Genomic DNA, 17,667 nt, shown 5'->3' on the forward strand with positions numbered 1-17,667 from the left:
CACCGTTCACATGCAAAACCCAGCACCCAAAGAGGCCGGTCCTGTAGCTCCGCATGTGCCGGCCCTTCCAAGAAATAAATCGCCGGCCGGACTTGAGGTTTGACGGCTGGCCCCTGAGCTCTACCTCTGAGACATCTCGTCTTCTAGAAGTGAAGGAAACTCTTGACTATTGTGCAATGTATATTTTAAAAGGAAAAAACTTGATATTTTGGAGGGGTGGGCGATGAGAGAGCCGAATCCCTGGTTCTGCTTTTACTCACTCTTCTATCCAGATCTGCAAACCTTTTTCCTTCTCAAATGGGAACTAGTCAGAAGAATAAGTTCACACTCGGTTTGGTTTTTTTTTTGGGCTCCTGACAAAGCAATATTCTCCAGGCCAGTTGGAATCTGGAAAAATACACTTACTCAGCCGAGCCACCACGACTCCAATAACAATTATAAAATGTCCAATAAAACTTGCATGTAATGTCAATTCAAATCTTGAAAAGCAGAATTAAGTGGTATATCAACATTAAACTTTATTGCTTCCTTTGCAGAGCAGAAGTATTGTCAATAAAAGTCATTCTGAATGAAGAAAAGGGCAGTAAATATTAAATAAACAGGTTTTTGTTGAAATGCTATAAATGCTCCAGAGCTGCATATTACAGTGGGACCCTTTTTTCCCCTAACAGACTCCCCTCGTGATAGAAATAAGCCAGTAATTGCAAACTATCGATAAAGTGCCAATTAAAGGGTGGTTCGATGCACACGTTTACAATATGTCATTATGAGCTGTTCTTGTACGTGGTTTACTCTTGCAGATCCCAGTGGCTCCTACTTGACTTCTGCAACACGCCAACAATTATGTTGGTCATTGTTTCATAGTTTCATAGTTTTAGGGTCGGAAGGGACCTAATAGGTCTTCTAGCCCGACCCCCCACCAGGGTGGGAGAACAACAAAAGAACCCTAAACAAAAAACAGGACTCATTTGAGTCCAGCCAGGTAGGTATCCAGCTTCTTCTTAAAGATCCCCAGGGTAGGGGCCAGCACCACCTCCCTTGGAAGTTGGTTCCAGCTCCTAGCCGCCCTAACTGTGAAGTAGTTTTTTCGGATGTCCAATCTGTACCTCCTCTCCATCAGCTTGTGCCCATTACTCCTTGTTATGCCAGTGGGGGCTAGGGGACACAGCGTCTCCCCCAAACCCTTCTGGTTCCCCCTAGTGAGTTTATAGAGTTCTGGTTCGTTGAATGAATCGAGATAGCCAGGGCCAGATTCAATTCCACCTCTAGCAATCGTGCAAGTGATTTAGGTGCCTACGCATGATTTGATCAAACCCTGAAAACCCCTGAATGCATCTACATTTGTGGAAGGAACCAGAACTCGTGGCAGAGGTGCTCGCTTTTATTAGACCAACCAGATTTTTGCAAAAAAAAAGGCTTTAATTGCACAAACGCCCTTCCTCAGGCATAGGAGAAAAGTTTGTCAAAGTCCTCCCAGGTAGAAATGAAAGTTTATATTTCATAGCAGGGTTACAGGTGTGTTTGGCACAGTTCGTAGCACACTGTCACCCAACCCTTAAAATGGAGTCACAAAAAAGCAGCGAGGAGGAAGATGACCCACCCCGCTTTGGTATTCAGTTTTTCTAGGTGGAACAGGATCGTGCTTAGACGCCTACATCTACTTATGTACCTTATAGGACAGTATCAGGCTCCCAGGCTTCGGCACAAGGAACCTCTGATTTCAATTGCTCTGCACCGTTCACATGCAAAACCCAGCACCCAAAGAGGCCGGTCCTGTAGCTCCGCATGTGCCGGCCCTTCCAAGAAATAAATCGCCGGCCGGACTTGAGGTTTGACGGCTGGCCCCTGAGCTCTACCTCTGAGACATCTCGTCTTCTAGAAGTGAAGGAAACTCTTGACTATTGTGCAATGTATATTTTAAAAGGAAAAAACTTGATATTTTGGAGGGGTGGGCGATGAGAGAGCCGAATCCCTGGTTCTGCTTTTACTCACTCTTCTATCCAGATCTGCAAACCTTTTTCCTTCTCAAATGGGAACTAGTCAGAAGAATAAGTTCACACTCGGTTTGGTTTTTTTTTTGGGCTCCTGACAAAGCAATATTCTCCAGGCCAGTTGGAATCTGGAAAAATACACTTACTCAGCCGAGCCACCACGACTCCAATAACAATTATAAAATGTCCAATAAAACTTGCATGTAATGTCAATTCAAATCTTGAAAAGCAGAATTAAGTGGTATATCAACATTAAACTTTATTGCTTCCTTTGCAGAGCAGAAGTATTGTCAATAAAAGTCATTCTGAATGAAGAAAAGGGCAGTAAATATTAAATAAACAGGTTTTTGTTGAAATGCTATAAATGCTCCAGAGCTGCATATTACAGTGGGACCCTTTTTTCCCCTAACAGACTCCCCTCGTGATAGAAATAAGCCAGTAATTGCAAACTATCGATAAAGTGCCAATTAAAGGGTGGTTCGATGCACACGTTTACAATATGTCATTATGAGCTGTTCTTGTACGTGGTTTACTCTTGCAGATCCCAGTGGCTCCTACTTGACTTCTGCAACACGCCAACAATTATGTTGGTCATTCGGGCGGGCCCCCGAGAAACCGTTAGCACGGCCACTGGCTGTATCAGGACGGCTGCAGTTAGACGGGTCATCGCCAGACTTCATTCGGAGGCAACAACGTCTTTGTTTCAACACTCAACATAAATCTCATACTCAAGAGGACCTCAATGATGCAGTGACCCGAAAACCAAGAGGGGGAGAATCGAACTGGTTATTCTCTTTTGGGAGTGAGGTTAGGGGATTTTAGAAGACAAGAATGAACGTCGTGCAAAGCCACTGCAAAATCCCAGCAGAACAATGCAGGATTTCTTCCTAAATTGGAAGCTCAAATTAGGTCCAAATATGGGCCCGTCACTGAATACACAAACCCACGGTGATTTCACCCATGCAACCGGGCTGTCACCATTGAAAAAACTAAGAATGAGAGACAAAGCGGCACTGGAAGGGACCTTAGGAGGTTTAACACATACATCGCAGTATGCTACTAGGTTTTTGGAAACAACAGCATTCAGCTTGTGCATGCACTATAACCCCCAGGTCCCTTTTCTGACGTACTGCAGCCTCGCCAGGCAGCCGCCAATTTGTATTTGTGCCTCTAGCCCCTCCATGCTCAGTGCAGTGCTTTGCACTTGTCCGTATTAATTTAACCCGATTTATTGTAGAACATTTTCCTAATTTATCAAGTTCATTTTGAATCCTGGTTCTGGTCTCCAAAGTGTCTGCTACCCCAGGCAGATTGTGCACTCAATCCCATCCTCCGGTGCCAGATTTCAGATGCGTTCCTGGGGACCATGCTCCATGCAGTCTCCCAGTCTCACATCAAGCCACTGAAGACGACTCTTTGAGCACGACGACAGGTTATGCACCGACCATGCAGTCATTTCACAAAGACTGTTTGCTTATGGGAATATCATGGGACACGGTGTCAAAAAGCATTGCTAAAGTCTTCCACTACTCTCCCCAAAATCTGTCACCTTGTCATAGATGGAAATCCAGTTGGTTGCATGGCAAACCCATGCTCGCTGCTCCTTGACGTCTTGTTCTCCTGCTTAGGAGATTCCCTGATGATACACTGCAATATTTTCTGAGTATTGCATTTAGTCTGACTGGTCTGTAATACCCTGGGATCTTTTTGTTCCCCCCTTTTCTTTTTTAATAATAATTAAAAAAAAGATGGGCGCTATCTTTGCCCTTTTCCAGTCTTCTGGGACCTCACCTGACCTCCAGGAGCTCCTAACGACAATAACCAGCAGTTCTGCAATGACCTCAGCCAATTCCTTGAATATTCTGGGATGAATCTCATCCGGCCCTGCTGACTGAAAAACATCCAGTCTGTGATCTTTTTTGTGAAGCCTGTGTAAATCTGGCTGATGTAACTGTAACGTCCTAAGGTTGCAGACACGAGAAGGCAGTCCAAAGCATTGCCTGGAGGCTGCATTCTTGTACAGTGCATGTGACAGGATATCATTCTTAAATCACTAACCAAGCCCCAGCTGATAAGCTCGTCTCATCCTCCTTGGGTTATCAATGTCACCATCTTTATAACCACCGGGCTTCAAAGGACACACAAAGGGTGGTTCTGCCGAGGGTGTAGGAGACGGGGCGTTTGCACGCAAGAGACCAAATGCGCAAGTAGGCACACTGGAGAAACTTCAACAGGAGAGAATGAGAGAGCCCCGTCTTGGAAAACCTTGATGTGGTTAATGCCCTCTCCTAGGTGAGGGATGTAGGTTGGGGAGAGGAATGAACTGAACCCAGGTCATTGAATCATAGATAATGAGGGGTGGAAGGGAGCTCAGGAGGTCACATCCAGTCCAAACCCTGCTCCAAGCAGGGCCAGCCCCTTTGTCTACCCGGGTCTTAAAAACCTCCAAAGGTGGAGACTCCAGCACCTCTCTGGGTAACCTGTTCCAGTGTGTCACCACCTTCCTAGTGAGAAAGTTTTTCCTAATATCCAACCTCAACTTCCCTTGCTGCAACTTGAGCCCATTGCTCCTTGTCCTGCCATCTGCCCCCGCTGAGACCAGTCCAGCTCCATCCTCTTTGCAGCCCCCCGGCAGGGAGGTGAAGGCTGCTATTCAATCCCCCTCGGTCTTCTCTTCTGCAGACTCAATCAGCCCAGTTCCCTCAGCCTCTCCTCACCAGTCATATCCCCCGGCCCCCAAACCATTTTTGTTGCCCTTCGCTGGACTCTCTCCAACTTGTCCACATCCCTTCGCAGTGGGGGGCCCACAGCTGGACAAAGGACTCCAGATGTGGCCTCCCCCGTGCTGAATAGAGGCGGAAGAATCACTGCCCTCCATCTGCTGGCAACGCTTCTACCCTTGTCACTGGTTTATAGGAGAAAAGGAGGTGGTGGCACCATCTTCTCCTTCAGCTGCTTTGTAAGAAGGAGCTTGCACATGCATGTCAGGGTTCAGGGTTATAAGCAGATACCTCCCTGCAGTCCAAATTGCAAGACAGCAGCAAAGCTTAAGACCCATGTCTCTTCTCAGCCACATATTAGCTTCACTGGATCTCCACTCAGCCTGTTGGCTTGCATGCATCTCATTCTTTAGCATCCCACTGTCCCTGTGCATTAGAGAAGGAGACACGGTCCCTAAACAAGGGCTACAAATGCCAGCAGCTAGCGAGGCATTCTGAATGCAGCCTAAGTCCCCTTTGCAGATCGAGCCCCAAGCCCCAAATTGAATCAGCCTTTTTTTCCTCCAATTGGTAGATCTGGATTAGTCAATGAAGAGACAGTCAAGCAGTCAACAAGACCACTTCCAGCTTGTTCTACTCCGACATGGACTTTGTTAGTAGATGACAATTTGCGAGAGTTTGGAGGGCCAAGACGAGACTTCATGAAGCCCCAGTGTGCTGCGGGCATACAATAAACTTGAACCAAAAGGGTGCACAAAGGAAACAAATGGGCCGATGGGCCTAGACAAATGAACCACGACTGGGGGGAAGAGCAAGGGGACATTCCAGCCTGAAGTTCATCATCTGCCTGCTTCCATGTCACATAATCTTTATTCATTTTGATCAACATTTTTGTGGCTTACCAAGAGAATTTCTACGCCGCGCTCCACTTTATGCATCACATGCATTGACAAAAGCAGCAACAGCTACAAAACAGGAGTTTCCTGATGCCGAAAATATGTTCAACCGATACTTAAGTGGGAATTTAATTTAAAAAAAAGAAAGTAAATTAAAAAAAAATGTAACCTTCCAAAACAAGCTAGCAACATTACTTCTCTCTGATTTTCTCTTTTCTGAATTTTCGACATGGTGATAGATTTTTCATTTTTGAGGATGGGGGGGATCGAGTCCCAAAAGACAAAATGCACCACCATGAACCGAAGCCGATCAAAACTGGCACAGCTGAGAAGTGAAACGAAAGCATTTCAAGTGATGATGAACAGCCTGCATTTTTCCTTAACAACTGAATTATAAACATTAAATCATTCTTGGGAAAATCCAACCTTGGTGGGGGGTTAGTTTTCCTGAATAAAATCTGGTTTGGACAGAGAGCAAAACTCACTCAGTTTTATCGTTTCCTTTCGCTGGAGCTGGGGTCCTATGACTTTCACAAAGGCAGTCCTTTAGTTTAAGCCTGACGTTAATTGACATCTTTTCCTGCAAGGTCAGTAATTACACAAACCTGATGTAGACAAGTCTCTGGGAAATGCTATGACAAATGTCTCTTCGTAAAGACATCACCAAAGAACGGTCAGTGCGTAATTCTGGACTGTCACCAACCCGGGCGGGATTCAAACCAGCGATCTAACCAAAACCATCCCGTTCTTCTGCAATCTGCATTACTGCGCATCCCCAGGGTTCGCACACTCATGCTGCAACACGCATCAAAAGGGAAGGCCTCGGGAACAACTGCTTGGCTAAAACAGGAGCATTATCAAAGCAAAACTGGGAAGGTTTTACCTGGAAAAGAATCTGCAAGATGCCGTTGAGGATGCACATGCGACGTCCCATGAAGATCAAGAAGGGCGCGATCAGCTCCACCAAATGATTGCATAAGGTCTCAAACTGGTGAAACCACCACGGCGACCAGTGCATGAAATAGGCAACTGGGTTGGGCACAGGTTGGGTCTGAAAGAGTCAAAAAAAGATGCATCATTTGGCATGGCCTCCCCGCTGCATAGAGCATCGCTCAGATGATTTATGGAGCCAGTTGGACAATGTTGATAGAAAGCTGCACCTGAAAAATGCCCATTTTCACTCGTTCCCCCCCAAAATACCTGACATGCTGTCTGCAAAGTTGTCATTCAAAAACTTTCCATTATTTCAACCACCACCCCGAAAAAAATCTGAAACTTTTTCTAGTTTTCTTTTGTTTCCATCAGGAAACGAACAACTTTCAGGAGAATTTTTAAATTTAAATCCCAATTTTTCCCACCAAAAATAATTAGCAATTTTTTTTTTACCCACACTAATTATTTAGGCATCATTCCTCTGCTTTAACACTTCACACTTACAACCTTTCATTGATAAATATTGAGGCATGTTATCCAAGCATCATAAAAACAGCGGCACAGAGAGAGAAACTGAGGCAAGGAGAGAGGAAATGATTTCCCACAGTCATGGAGCCAAGAAGCGAACCCAGATCTCAGGCTTCAACGTGGCAGTCCGCATCTCAGTGTGTTTAAAATTTAAACAAATTATCTATACAAACCCATCATTTAAGATGAAAAACATCCAGGCATGTGATGTTAACCTTGGGTACCCATCTGCTAACATTTGCAACAGTGCCAGTCTTATATCAACCTGCTTCTTCCCTTATTGATGCTCCAGATCTTCTATCCAGGGCAATCAAGCCCCAAATGCTGCAACCCCAATGAGAATTGCTACGAAGAAATCAGCAGCGGCAGCCCCAAGCAATGCCACAATTTATGCAAACAGCAACCAGTTAACGATTCACCTTAGCATGTCTAGCAAAAGCTCAAATTCATTAGCACTGTTTAAAAGCCCTGACAGCACAACAGGAAAAATGGCTGAAAATGCCAATTTTAATTGAAGGAGACACAACACATCTTTAAATTATTTGCAGCTAAATCAAAAATATAAACAATACAGGGAAAATATTGTACGATGGATGGCAATCGAGTGCGCTCTCCCTGCCAAATCCCACAACTATTGTAATTCCTTATTAGCAAAGCTGGAATTAATAAAGCTGTTGCTTTATACGGGTTTGAGGCTGCTGTAACCCCTCAGGACAAGAGACCGCATCCTTCCTTCCTCTGACACTGGGAGAGGATGCAGCAACCGAAAGGTCAAGGCGCTGTGCCAAGTCCACTGCAGCAAGGGGGTGGGAGGCCACGACTTCCCTGCATCCTGGGTCAGCCAGACCGGCCGTCTGAAGTGCCGCGAGGGCCCTTTCTCCCACCATGCGGGAGTGGTTTGGAGTTCATCTGGAAGTTTGACTCTCCGCGAGCAAGCCCAGCACTTCGGGGAGAGTCGTGACATGTTTTCCACCATGACTCCAACGTGCTCAGCAATGTTTTTGCCCTCTGCTTTATTTTCTTTGCACATTGGGTCAACGCTCAATGGGGTCATTGCAACATGGAGAGTGAGTCATGTGGGTTTGTGAGGGATCCTCTGAAACCAGGGCGGCAGATATAAGGATGAATAAGCAGTTAAAAGCAGCGGCAATCAGCACCATCACCCACACTCTCCAAACCTATTCAAACATGCTTTATGCACTCTTTTAACTTTCCCCTCTTTACCAAACACATTATGAACCCCTCTGCACTGCTTTGCTTTACAGCAAGGACTAGAAGCGAAGATGCTGGGACACAACAAGCTCAGGTGCTAGGACACCTCTTCTCCTGCGACGTGCAGGCCACAGAGGTTCAGAGAAATACCTGAATATCCTGGAGCCTCTTGAGTTCCCCCATTACAAAGGCAGGAAAAAGCACTTGGACCTGGAGTCCGTTTCTAAATCTTCACCTTCCCTTTGTCACAGGGTAAAAAGAGACTTGTCTATGTGTTTGACATCAGCCTAGACTCAAGAGAGCTTGCAAATAAATATTTGTTTTTTGTGCAAATATCTAGTTGGTCTAATAAAAGATATCATCTCTGCCACAAGTTCTGATTACTAGACCCAAGAGATGCATTTTAAGCTCTTTATCCTGAGCCCATAAAGGCCGCTTGAAGTTCCTTCCTATCCCATAACTCTCAAGTTCATTACCAATGGCATGATTCTGACACCAGAACAAAAACACGGCAAAAAAAAAGGGAAAGCCGTGTTTTTGCTCTGGTGTAAGAATCGTGCCATTGGTAATGACCTCAAGGGCTTATTAATTATTGACCTCAAGAGTTTATTAACAACTGGAGTTGCTAAGCTTGAGGTCAATAATCCACGCCGGAAAGCATGCTATTCCCTCCTTATTACCAGTCAATAGGTGCCAGAAAGCATGCTATTCCCTCCCTATTACCAGCTGGTAGGTGCCAGAAAGCATGCTATTCCCTCCTTATTACCAGTCAATAGGTGCCAGAAAGCATGCTATTCCCTCCCTATTACCAGCCAATAGATGCAATGCTGTACAGCAAGTGAGATAAATCAGCTTCCAGAGATTTGCAACCCAAAGGAGCAAATACAGCTAAGGAACACACTGCTCCTTGCAAATGTCGTGGTTTTTTTTGCAATAGGGAAGGCAGCGTGTCTGGTGGGAGACGGTTTCAGGCACGAGGCATTCTCCCTAGCATGGCCTTCCTCCCCAGCACGGCACCCACCTCTCTCCACCATAAATCTCAAGTAAATAAAGTAAAAATGCCGTAAGCAACAGAAAAGGGATTTGGGCATGTAAGATATTGGTTAAAAGACTCTGGGAGGGGAGGCAAGAAACAAAAGGCAAAGCAGGAAGAGTGCATTGTGTGTGTGTGTTCCTGCCGAATGCTTTCCATATGGCCGAGGATCATGGGTGTAGCACGACGCAGCTTTCCCAGGGAGAAGCCAGTGTTTATTCAGCAAAGGGTGTTGAGACCGGAGTGGAGCTCCAGAGCAGCAGTGAGTTCGATCTGCCCCCAGCACCCCTGACACGCAGGCACCTGCGAGGCTGGAAAATGCTCTCCGTTTTTCTTGCACGCTCAACCTCCCAGCTGCCAACTTGGAGCTCGGGGTGGCGACGACCCACCCGCCCCCTCCCTCCATTGCCACTAGATGACTCCCATCGTGGATCTCCCGGTGGCATCGCCAAGGCCGGGGAAGGCACGCAGAGCACGTGTTGGCATTTAGGTGCAACCCAGGCCCGGCCAACGCTTTCCTAGCACGAGCCTTGCTTACGGAAACATCGCGAAGAGGCAGCCGTGTCAAAACCGAGGGAGGAGGAAAAACATTTCATCATCTGCTTATTTTGGGGGCGTTATCGCACCTTTGGGCTTGGCTTCCTCTCTGGGGCATCCCAGCATCCAAGATGTTTTTGTTTTTTCATGGAGAGAAATCAGGAGCCCCAGAAAGATAGGGCTAGTAGGGATGAACCGGGACCCAAGTGAATGAACCGGGGGTAGGGAAACCTGCAGCGACCAACACGGAGGGGAGACCTGCGGACATTTCATCTTAGCAGCAGCCGCACATTTTGGCTGGTTTTGCAGAACGTTTTAGGTCAGAAATAGCAACCGCTCCGTGAAAACCCAGTTGTGCAATAATAAACCTACAGCAGTCCTCACGCCTCGACCAGCCAAGGGAGGAAAGAAAAAAAAACAAAAAAACCCCACTCTGCTACAAACGTATTTTGAAATAAGATCAGGGAAAATTAATTCCATAATTCACGGGACAGATTTGTGACGTGCGATTCTCGGGCAGGGTTGCTTGCTGCGATACATGAATCCTACGCTCCCAGCGCCGGCATGCTCTCTGGCTTGTATCTACCTGATTTTTATGAGGGTTGGTAACAGATTCTAAAAATATGCACAATTAACTGGGTTTTTTTTCTCCCAAAGGAGTCTATGGTTTAATTATGTTCTTAGTGAGAACTATTACAGCGCTAAGTACCTGAAGACTTCTAATTTACTAAACTATACGCCACTAAAACCCAACAGAAGGCTATTATACGCCGGAGTAAATGCTCTTCTCTGGGATTGTAAATGGACCTCCCTCCCCACCTCCTGTCCCTGAACTCCGATCAAGTATTTAATCCCACTGTTAGATACCCCTTTCTCAGGCCAGGGAGATCTCCAGGCTCTTCTGCATATACTACAGTATTATGCCTATGAAAACAAGTCCCACATTGTGTCCCCCTTATTGCAAAAAAGCACGGGGCTATGTATATTATTGTTTCGCCATGAGGACGGAGCCTCCTGTGTTACCAGCTGTGGTGCATTTACGTGCAAAGTCAAAGAGCACAGGGAAGCGGATGGCCTCAAAGATAAGTAATGAGGTGGAGACCAGAGACACAGCAAGGGGATTTTATTCAAATTCAGCAGACGATTTCCACCCCCTTGCCCCAAATAACTCTGCAGCCTTTCTGCAAGGCTCTTCATCACTGTGTTGCCTACTTGGGTGGACACCTTAAATAATTTTACAGAAGACGTTCTTACAAAACCCACCCAGGGTCATTCAGAAATATGTACTAGCCTGTTATAAATTGACCAAGAAAAGAGAAAACCCACTATTAGCCCCTCCTGTTTTATGGCAGTGACTAATACCAAAAAGAATCCGGCTATTCACTTTTTTGGGGGACTAAAGAGCATCCTTCCCAAGGATCGCATTGCTGCCACGTCCCAGGGCCATCCATGCTGGTCACTGTGCTTCTGCTATGAGGATCAGCACTGAAAAGAATAGCGAGGCTGGCATTGAAATTACTTTGTTCTGGTTTTAAAGTTAATAACGTGTCAAACTGCAAATGGGGAGAAACCAAGGGAAAGGCTGCAAGCAGCCTAAGTCCCCGTCTAATAAATGACTTAGATCCCGGTGAGACTCAGACTCCAAAAAGCCTCAGTGACCCCTGATCTGGGAAACAACTTCCTTTTAATGGGTTTAATGGGATGTAGATCAGCCCCTCTGTGCTACAGTCTCGGTCCTTCCATACTCACAACCGCGGCAGGGAAACAGCATTTGTTAGAGCCAATTTTCTTCAAAAATGGACCCCAAGTTACTTTTCTGGTCCTCATTTCCAGGGCACCCTCCACATAAAGTGACAAACCTACCGAGACCCTGGAGCACCCTACAGAGGAATAAACCTGAGAGCCAGGATTCAAACTTCCCTGAACTTTGCTTTGGCAGAGTCTGCATCTGAACCTTATATCCGATGTCGCCGCCGAGATGGATGGTCCAAGAGGTGACCTCTCCCATCGTCCCGTCCAGTTTCAGCATGCTCAATGCAACAGCAGCTCAGGGCTCTGATCGCCAAACGGGAATAGACGTGGTTTGCCAGGAAAGTCCAGGAGAGCCAAAGGGTGGGGAAAGTCTGGTTTCTATATAGAGACGAGGGTAAGGATTTCAGGGAAAAGCACTGGAAAGCTAGCGGGGCATAGTCAAGGGTACGGTGATGCACAGTGGGTGCATTAATGCTGAAATACAGATCCTTTAATGGTAGGGCAGGGTGGCACCGTTACACTAACTGGTTATAAAGAGCCATACATTTTTGTAGGTGAGAGCCTACAATGTCAGATGCTAGAGCAATAGAGGTCACGTGCCATTAGGTAGCTGAACTTTTCACTTCTTTGCTCATAGGACTTTGTGTTGGGTAAGGATATACTATATATACCGCACGTGCAGCAACTGTAACCGAGGCACCGCAAAGTGCTTTTTATACAAAGGGCAAAGAAAAAGCAGCGTGAATCAAACAGCTCAACGGCCTTAGGCACTTTTGAAAACCCCATCTATAAAGCACTGCCGCATGTATACACCGCGTGCGTGTTCAAAACGTATACACCCAGATGGACACGCTAATATATAGTTGTGTCTAGATGAATACATAGCCCCTTTGAAAATATCCAATTATTAACATAAATCCAATAAAAACAAAATTAAAAAAGTTTCATGTCTCAAAAAACGCCCCCTCCCCGCAGCGCTAATGTCCAGGTGGGTCACCGGGGGTACCGGAGGTGGTTCTCCGGTAATGCAACATCAAAATAATTAAGTCCCAGTAGATCTATTAAAGAAAGAAAGTTACCTACAAGGTCTTGCTGGGCAGGGCTTCCCTCGCCCACTCAATAGTAATATTCAGCTCACAGAAAAACATACTGGAATCTGCCTGCTTTAAGACAGCAACATAAGCCAAGGAGATGTGTATTTGACTCCGTGCCAGCACGACCATAAAATGTTGGCAATTTACTAGAGACTTAGTGCCGCGCCACTCTCCCCAAGGACCTAAATAAACTTCAGATGTACAGCATATATTTTTACTTTTATATATAATCTGCTGGTTCATTTTTAACCCCTTTCCCAACCTTCCCAGCATACAGGGCTCTTCAAAGCGGAGGCAGGTCTCTCCCTCCTTCCCCGGGCGAAGCCTCAGCAGCGAACAGTTAAGAGCGTGAAAAATCGGAGCAACGATTTGCATCTGGGCATTGGGTTTCTCGCACAGCGATGCCTGCACATGTGGCTGCAGACGCGGGAGGGGAAAGGGTCCTGGGAGCAAATTCAGCTGTGCAATTTTCTGCCTCTGTGTTATAACATCTCCTCGGGGAGGCTCCTACAAGTTCACAGCGCAGCACTTGCAAAGTCGCTCGCGGGGGTGAAAGCCTCCCACCGCGGATGAGACATTCGCATCGCAAGCCGGGCTCTGCTGTTAAGGAGTCAGCCCTGGTTGGCACCGCAGGTTGCCTTTAGGTCTCTATTTTACCTGGGACACCATTAAATGACAGATCTCGGTTTCCAGCGTATTGGGCAGAGGGAAAAAAAAGCGCTCTATAACTGACCTGTTTGCTTTTCCAGGCTGCACCCCAGCTCATGGTCAAAAGCCTCCTGCCCAAGTAATAAAGACCACATTTCCATGGTCCAGGGCATACCTGTTTATTGACACTGCTCCCACATGGCATGCCCCAGCGGGGCCTGCTGTACATAGAGTTAATTGTAGACATATTACAGATTCACCTATTTATTCTGCACATTCTTGGAGGAGCTAAAATTACACTGGGAACTGCTGAGCTATTTGGGATATTTATTTGTGCAGAACCCCCGTTAAACCAATTAGCAGAGCTTGCGACAGCCCTCTCCGCTCAAACGGGCCAAGGACCCCGGGACCCTCGCGCGGTCTCGTTGTTAGCCGTTTGCAGGGAAAATGCCCGTTAATGATGTCAGCCAAACGTCTCCTTTGGTTTGGAGGGCGTGGACCAGGCCCTGATTGCAGTTATGCCAGTGGGTGGGTGGGAGGACAAGCCTACCATCAACTGCCCAGGAAACTGGGATCGGAGCCGGCAACCGTAGCTCTTTTCTGCAAGCAAGAAAGGGAGCATGAATCAAGCTTCTTATATGCAAGACGTACGTGACTGTACATCACAGCGTGGACCTACCTCCATCCCAACGAAGGCTAGAGGCAGTGCCTAGACCGTGGGTTGACATTTAGGATGTGATCTACCAAAGTCCTGAAGCCGGACATTTAGGATGTGATCTACCAAAGCCATTTAGGATGTTCAGCACATTGCAGGTTCTTTTGGCTGGACTCCATTTATCTCCAAGTCTGTCAGCCAATTCCGTCCAAAAGCCCTTCAACAAGCTGCCACAGCCAAAATAAAAACGCCCGGGTGCAGAGCTCAAAGCATCCAGGCTCCAAAGCATTGGCCTACCGTGGCTCTAGGGACATCTTTGCAGATTCATAATGGGAACAAATGCTTTCCGAAGGCGTAGGTTGTAGCCGCGTTGGTCTAAGGACATAGGCAGATGAGGTTCTTTGGGTAAATCCAATATCTTTTATTAGACCAATAAAAGATATTGGATTTACCCAAAGAGCCTTGTCTTCCAAGGAGGTGCTAACTCATCCAGAACGCCACCTCTCTGGCCATGGGATTCACGGTTTTAGCAAGAGCCCTCACCCCCTTTCCCTGGTGGGTTTGCCTCCACAACCGGTAGGCCCCAGCGTTGAACATCTTGAACCCAAGCCTCACATCCAGACCTCTTGCCCTGTGCCTCCAGCCAAGATCCATCATTTATTCCCAGCATCAAGCTGATACGTGTTGGTGCTTCCCTGGCACATCTCTTACACTGGGATTTGTTACCCAGCTTGCCCCATTTCCCCCTGATTCGGCAACAATAATGCAGCTACGTGGACTGCAATGTCTCAGCAACAAAGCTCAAATCCCCGAACAAAAGACGAGGCAGAATTACCGCCAATATTTTAAATTGCCATTTAAGAGCATATTGCAAAAGTGATCCTTTTATTGGTCACCTTTATGACTCTCTATTAGAGAAGACAAGCTTTTCCACACAGAGTAAGCCCTTGCGAAAGCACTGAAAATGTTTAAAACCATCCAGCCCTGATATATTTATTATACATTTCTAGGTGTATAAATAATTTCATGAAAAGGAACGTACTGAGTGGAAACTCCATTTAAAATGTGATCCCAGATGGTGGCAAAGCTCTAAAATTGCAGGGCGACATGTAAAGAAAGATTAACGACCTAAAACAGGCACAAATTTATGAGGTGAAAGCCCCTGTAATCCTAGAGAAAAATGATACCAAACGTTAGACTAGACAGCTAGAAAATACCACTGCTTAGTTCATGTGGCCTCAGATATTTTACATTTTCTTTTTATATACGTGTTATGCTTGGGCCCGCTTATTCGTTTCTCCGACAAGACAGGGCATCGGTTTGGTACAAGAACAAGCTGACGGATATTCCAGTGCCCAGCGGGCACCCCCTTATCTAGCTGATATAAAACAGCTATTTTATTCCAGCATCTTTCATATAAACCATACCCTTAAGCACGTCTCAGAAGTCAACAGAAGTAGACGGGAGACAAGACTTCAGGGCACCGGTGTCAAGAACTTGGTATCGCACCTAATCTTTGCAATGTGAAGGGTCTTACAGTAGACTCTACAGCCCGTGTACATCTTACATACTCCCTTTGTCTGCCTTCGTTGTGAGTCTTCACCCCTCTCTCTGGCTATACAAGAGTTTGACGTCATGCCTGGCCAAAAAACAACGTCGATGGGCAATTCTCAGGTTTTGGGATTGCTTGTTGTAGCATGAAGTTTTGGGATTGCTTGGTGTAGTACCAAATGGTGACCAATCCTTGGAGCCCTCCCTTGGAAAGAAGGTATGGCTGGTTCACATCTATGAGCAGAGGCTTCAACCTTTATTACCCAGAAAGGAGCATCCATCTACCACTGGATGATTGGACCGGTTCCTCATTCAATTCTATTTTGGGCTGGAGAAACCTTCCCAACAGAAGTTTCTGCGTAACTTTTGCCGTAAGTCTCCAGGAACTCACCTATCCGATGAAGTGCATTTCATTGGAAAGCTCTCGCCCAGCTCAAATTGATAATACAGGACCCGCCTCCTATAGGCAACGTGAGCATCGATAAATGTAAACCACTTGGAAGGGAAAAGTGTGATTTACTCAATAACTCCAGCGGTTCCGCAAAGTGCCTGAAGCAGACGGCGCTGACTTGCTCTCAGATCCATTCTCCTGCACTACGCACTTGATCATTTAAAAAAATAAAATATATATAAAAAACCCCCAGTCAGGACCTGGTTTCATTCTTAAAACCACCAACCACTTTTTATAGTGTTCTTCGACTGGCTGCAGTACTCAGCATCTGCATGCGAGGACGCCTTGGACATGGCGGCAATTTAGTGCCCAAGACAGCATTGACGGGAGATGCTTACAATGGTCTTTTGACCTAAAAGAGACAAAAATGCTGGACCCAAATGTTGTTCCTGGATCGTGGCTTCCTGCACTGAAAAAGCCCTCTGCTTTCCCTGAGCAGAAAAGCAGCTCCTTGCAACAACATCTGGTTCCCAGTGGAGAGAGTTGCTTATCTACAAGGATTTGCTGAAATTAAAGGCGACATTTAAAAATCAATTTAAATACATGATCCGAAAGAAACAAAAGTTAACAGACTTGCAAACAGCCAAAGCTCAAACCAATCAAGTATGAGATGGGCAGGGGAGGAAGACGATGGATAAAACATTTGCCACAGGTGAAGGAATAACAAAGGGACCTTGCATCGAGTTAGCAGAAAATGCATAACCCAAGAGTGTAGCCTGCTCCCAAGTACATGATTTAAAGATAAACCATCTTGTAGGTCTCGGTGTACAACTCTGATATGTCAGTGGCCTAATCGGATCAAAATAAGTGTTGTAAAAGGTGATACAGTGCTAAGAAACCTATTCTTCATCCAGGAAGAGCACACACCAACTGCTGCAGCTTCCTTAGCCTGACGAAGGGTTTTTGAACCCGAAAGCTTGCTTAATAACTATTCTCCAACCATTTGGGTTGGTCTAATAAAAGATATCAAATTCACCCAAGGAACCTTGTCTGCCTGTGTCTTTAGACCAACACGGCTACAACCTAAACCCCTGGGAGGGGCACAGCACTCACGCAGGGAAACTTGGCAGCTGTCTGCCTGGCTATGTTCTCAGTTTGTTAAAATGGAGTTCCTGATTTATTTTTAACCTTTATACCCTCATCATAAGGTTTCCACTTCTCTTCTTCCTCTCCCACCCCCCAAGTAGTGGAAAGGCTGTAAAAGTTCCTTGCCATAAGAAAGGTCCCAACGAAGACAGGGCTGGAGGGGAAGTGGAAGGGCCTGATGCTATTGGTGTTAGGCTCAGTTGACTCCCGTTGACTTCAGCCGCACCTTGCTGGATCCAGGGCTACTTCTGAAAGCCACCCACAAAGTGAGGGATTCTCACGCGGATGTTGGACCATGTGTCCTGCAGGATCTAATAAAACCAGCCAGGCACGGTACTGCGTTTGTGTAATGTTATGCCATAAACGGGTTTACAAGACGCACATCAAGATGTGCCGGAGAGAGGAAAACGGGATCCAAACAGCCCAGAAGAACACCCTTGGATTGCAGCTTATTTGCAGAGGATTTTATTATGCTTTAAAATGATGAAGAAGGAATAACTCGTTGCAGATGGCTGGCATTGCCGGCTGGGCCTCGCTCGATAAAGTCACTTCGTTCTCGCTCGTACAGATTCCACATGGG

General features: G+C 46.2%; 1 protein-coding gene across 2 annotated transcripts in view; it reads right to left on the minus strand.

Annotated features, from left to right (window-relative positions):
- Nucleotides 1-17,667, minus strand: part of LMF1 (lipase maturation factor 1) — a 277,081-nt gene that overhangs the window by 84,729 nt on the left and 174,685 nt on the right. For both annotated transcript variants that reach the window (XM_025204669.1, XM_025204668.1), the window contains one exon: nt 6,491-6,658. In XM_025204669.1, coding sequence (XP_025060454.1) covers nt 6,491-6,658 — 168 coding nt within the window. The remainder of the gene's footprint in view (nt 1-6,490; nt 6,659-17,667) is intronic.

The sequence above is a fragment of the Alligator sinensis genome, unplaced genomic scaffold (assembly GCF_000455745.1).
Source record: "Alligator sinensis unplaced genomic scaffold, ASM45574v1 scaffold1283_1, whole genome shotgun sequence".
Lineage (NCBI taxonomy): Eukaryota > Metazoa > Chordata > Crocodylia > Alligatoridae > Alligator > Alligator sinensis.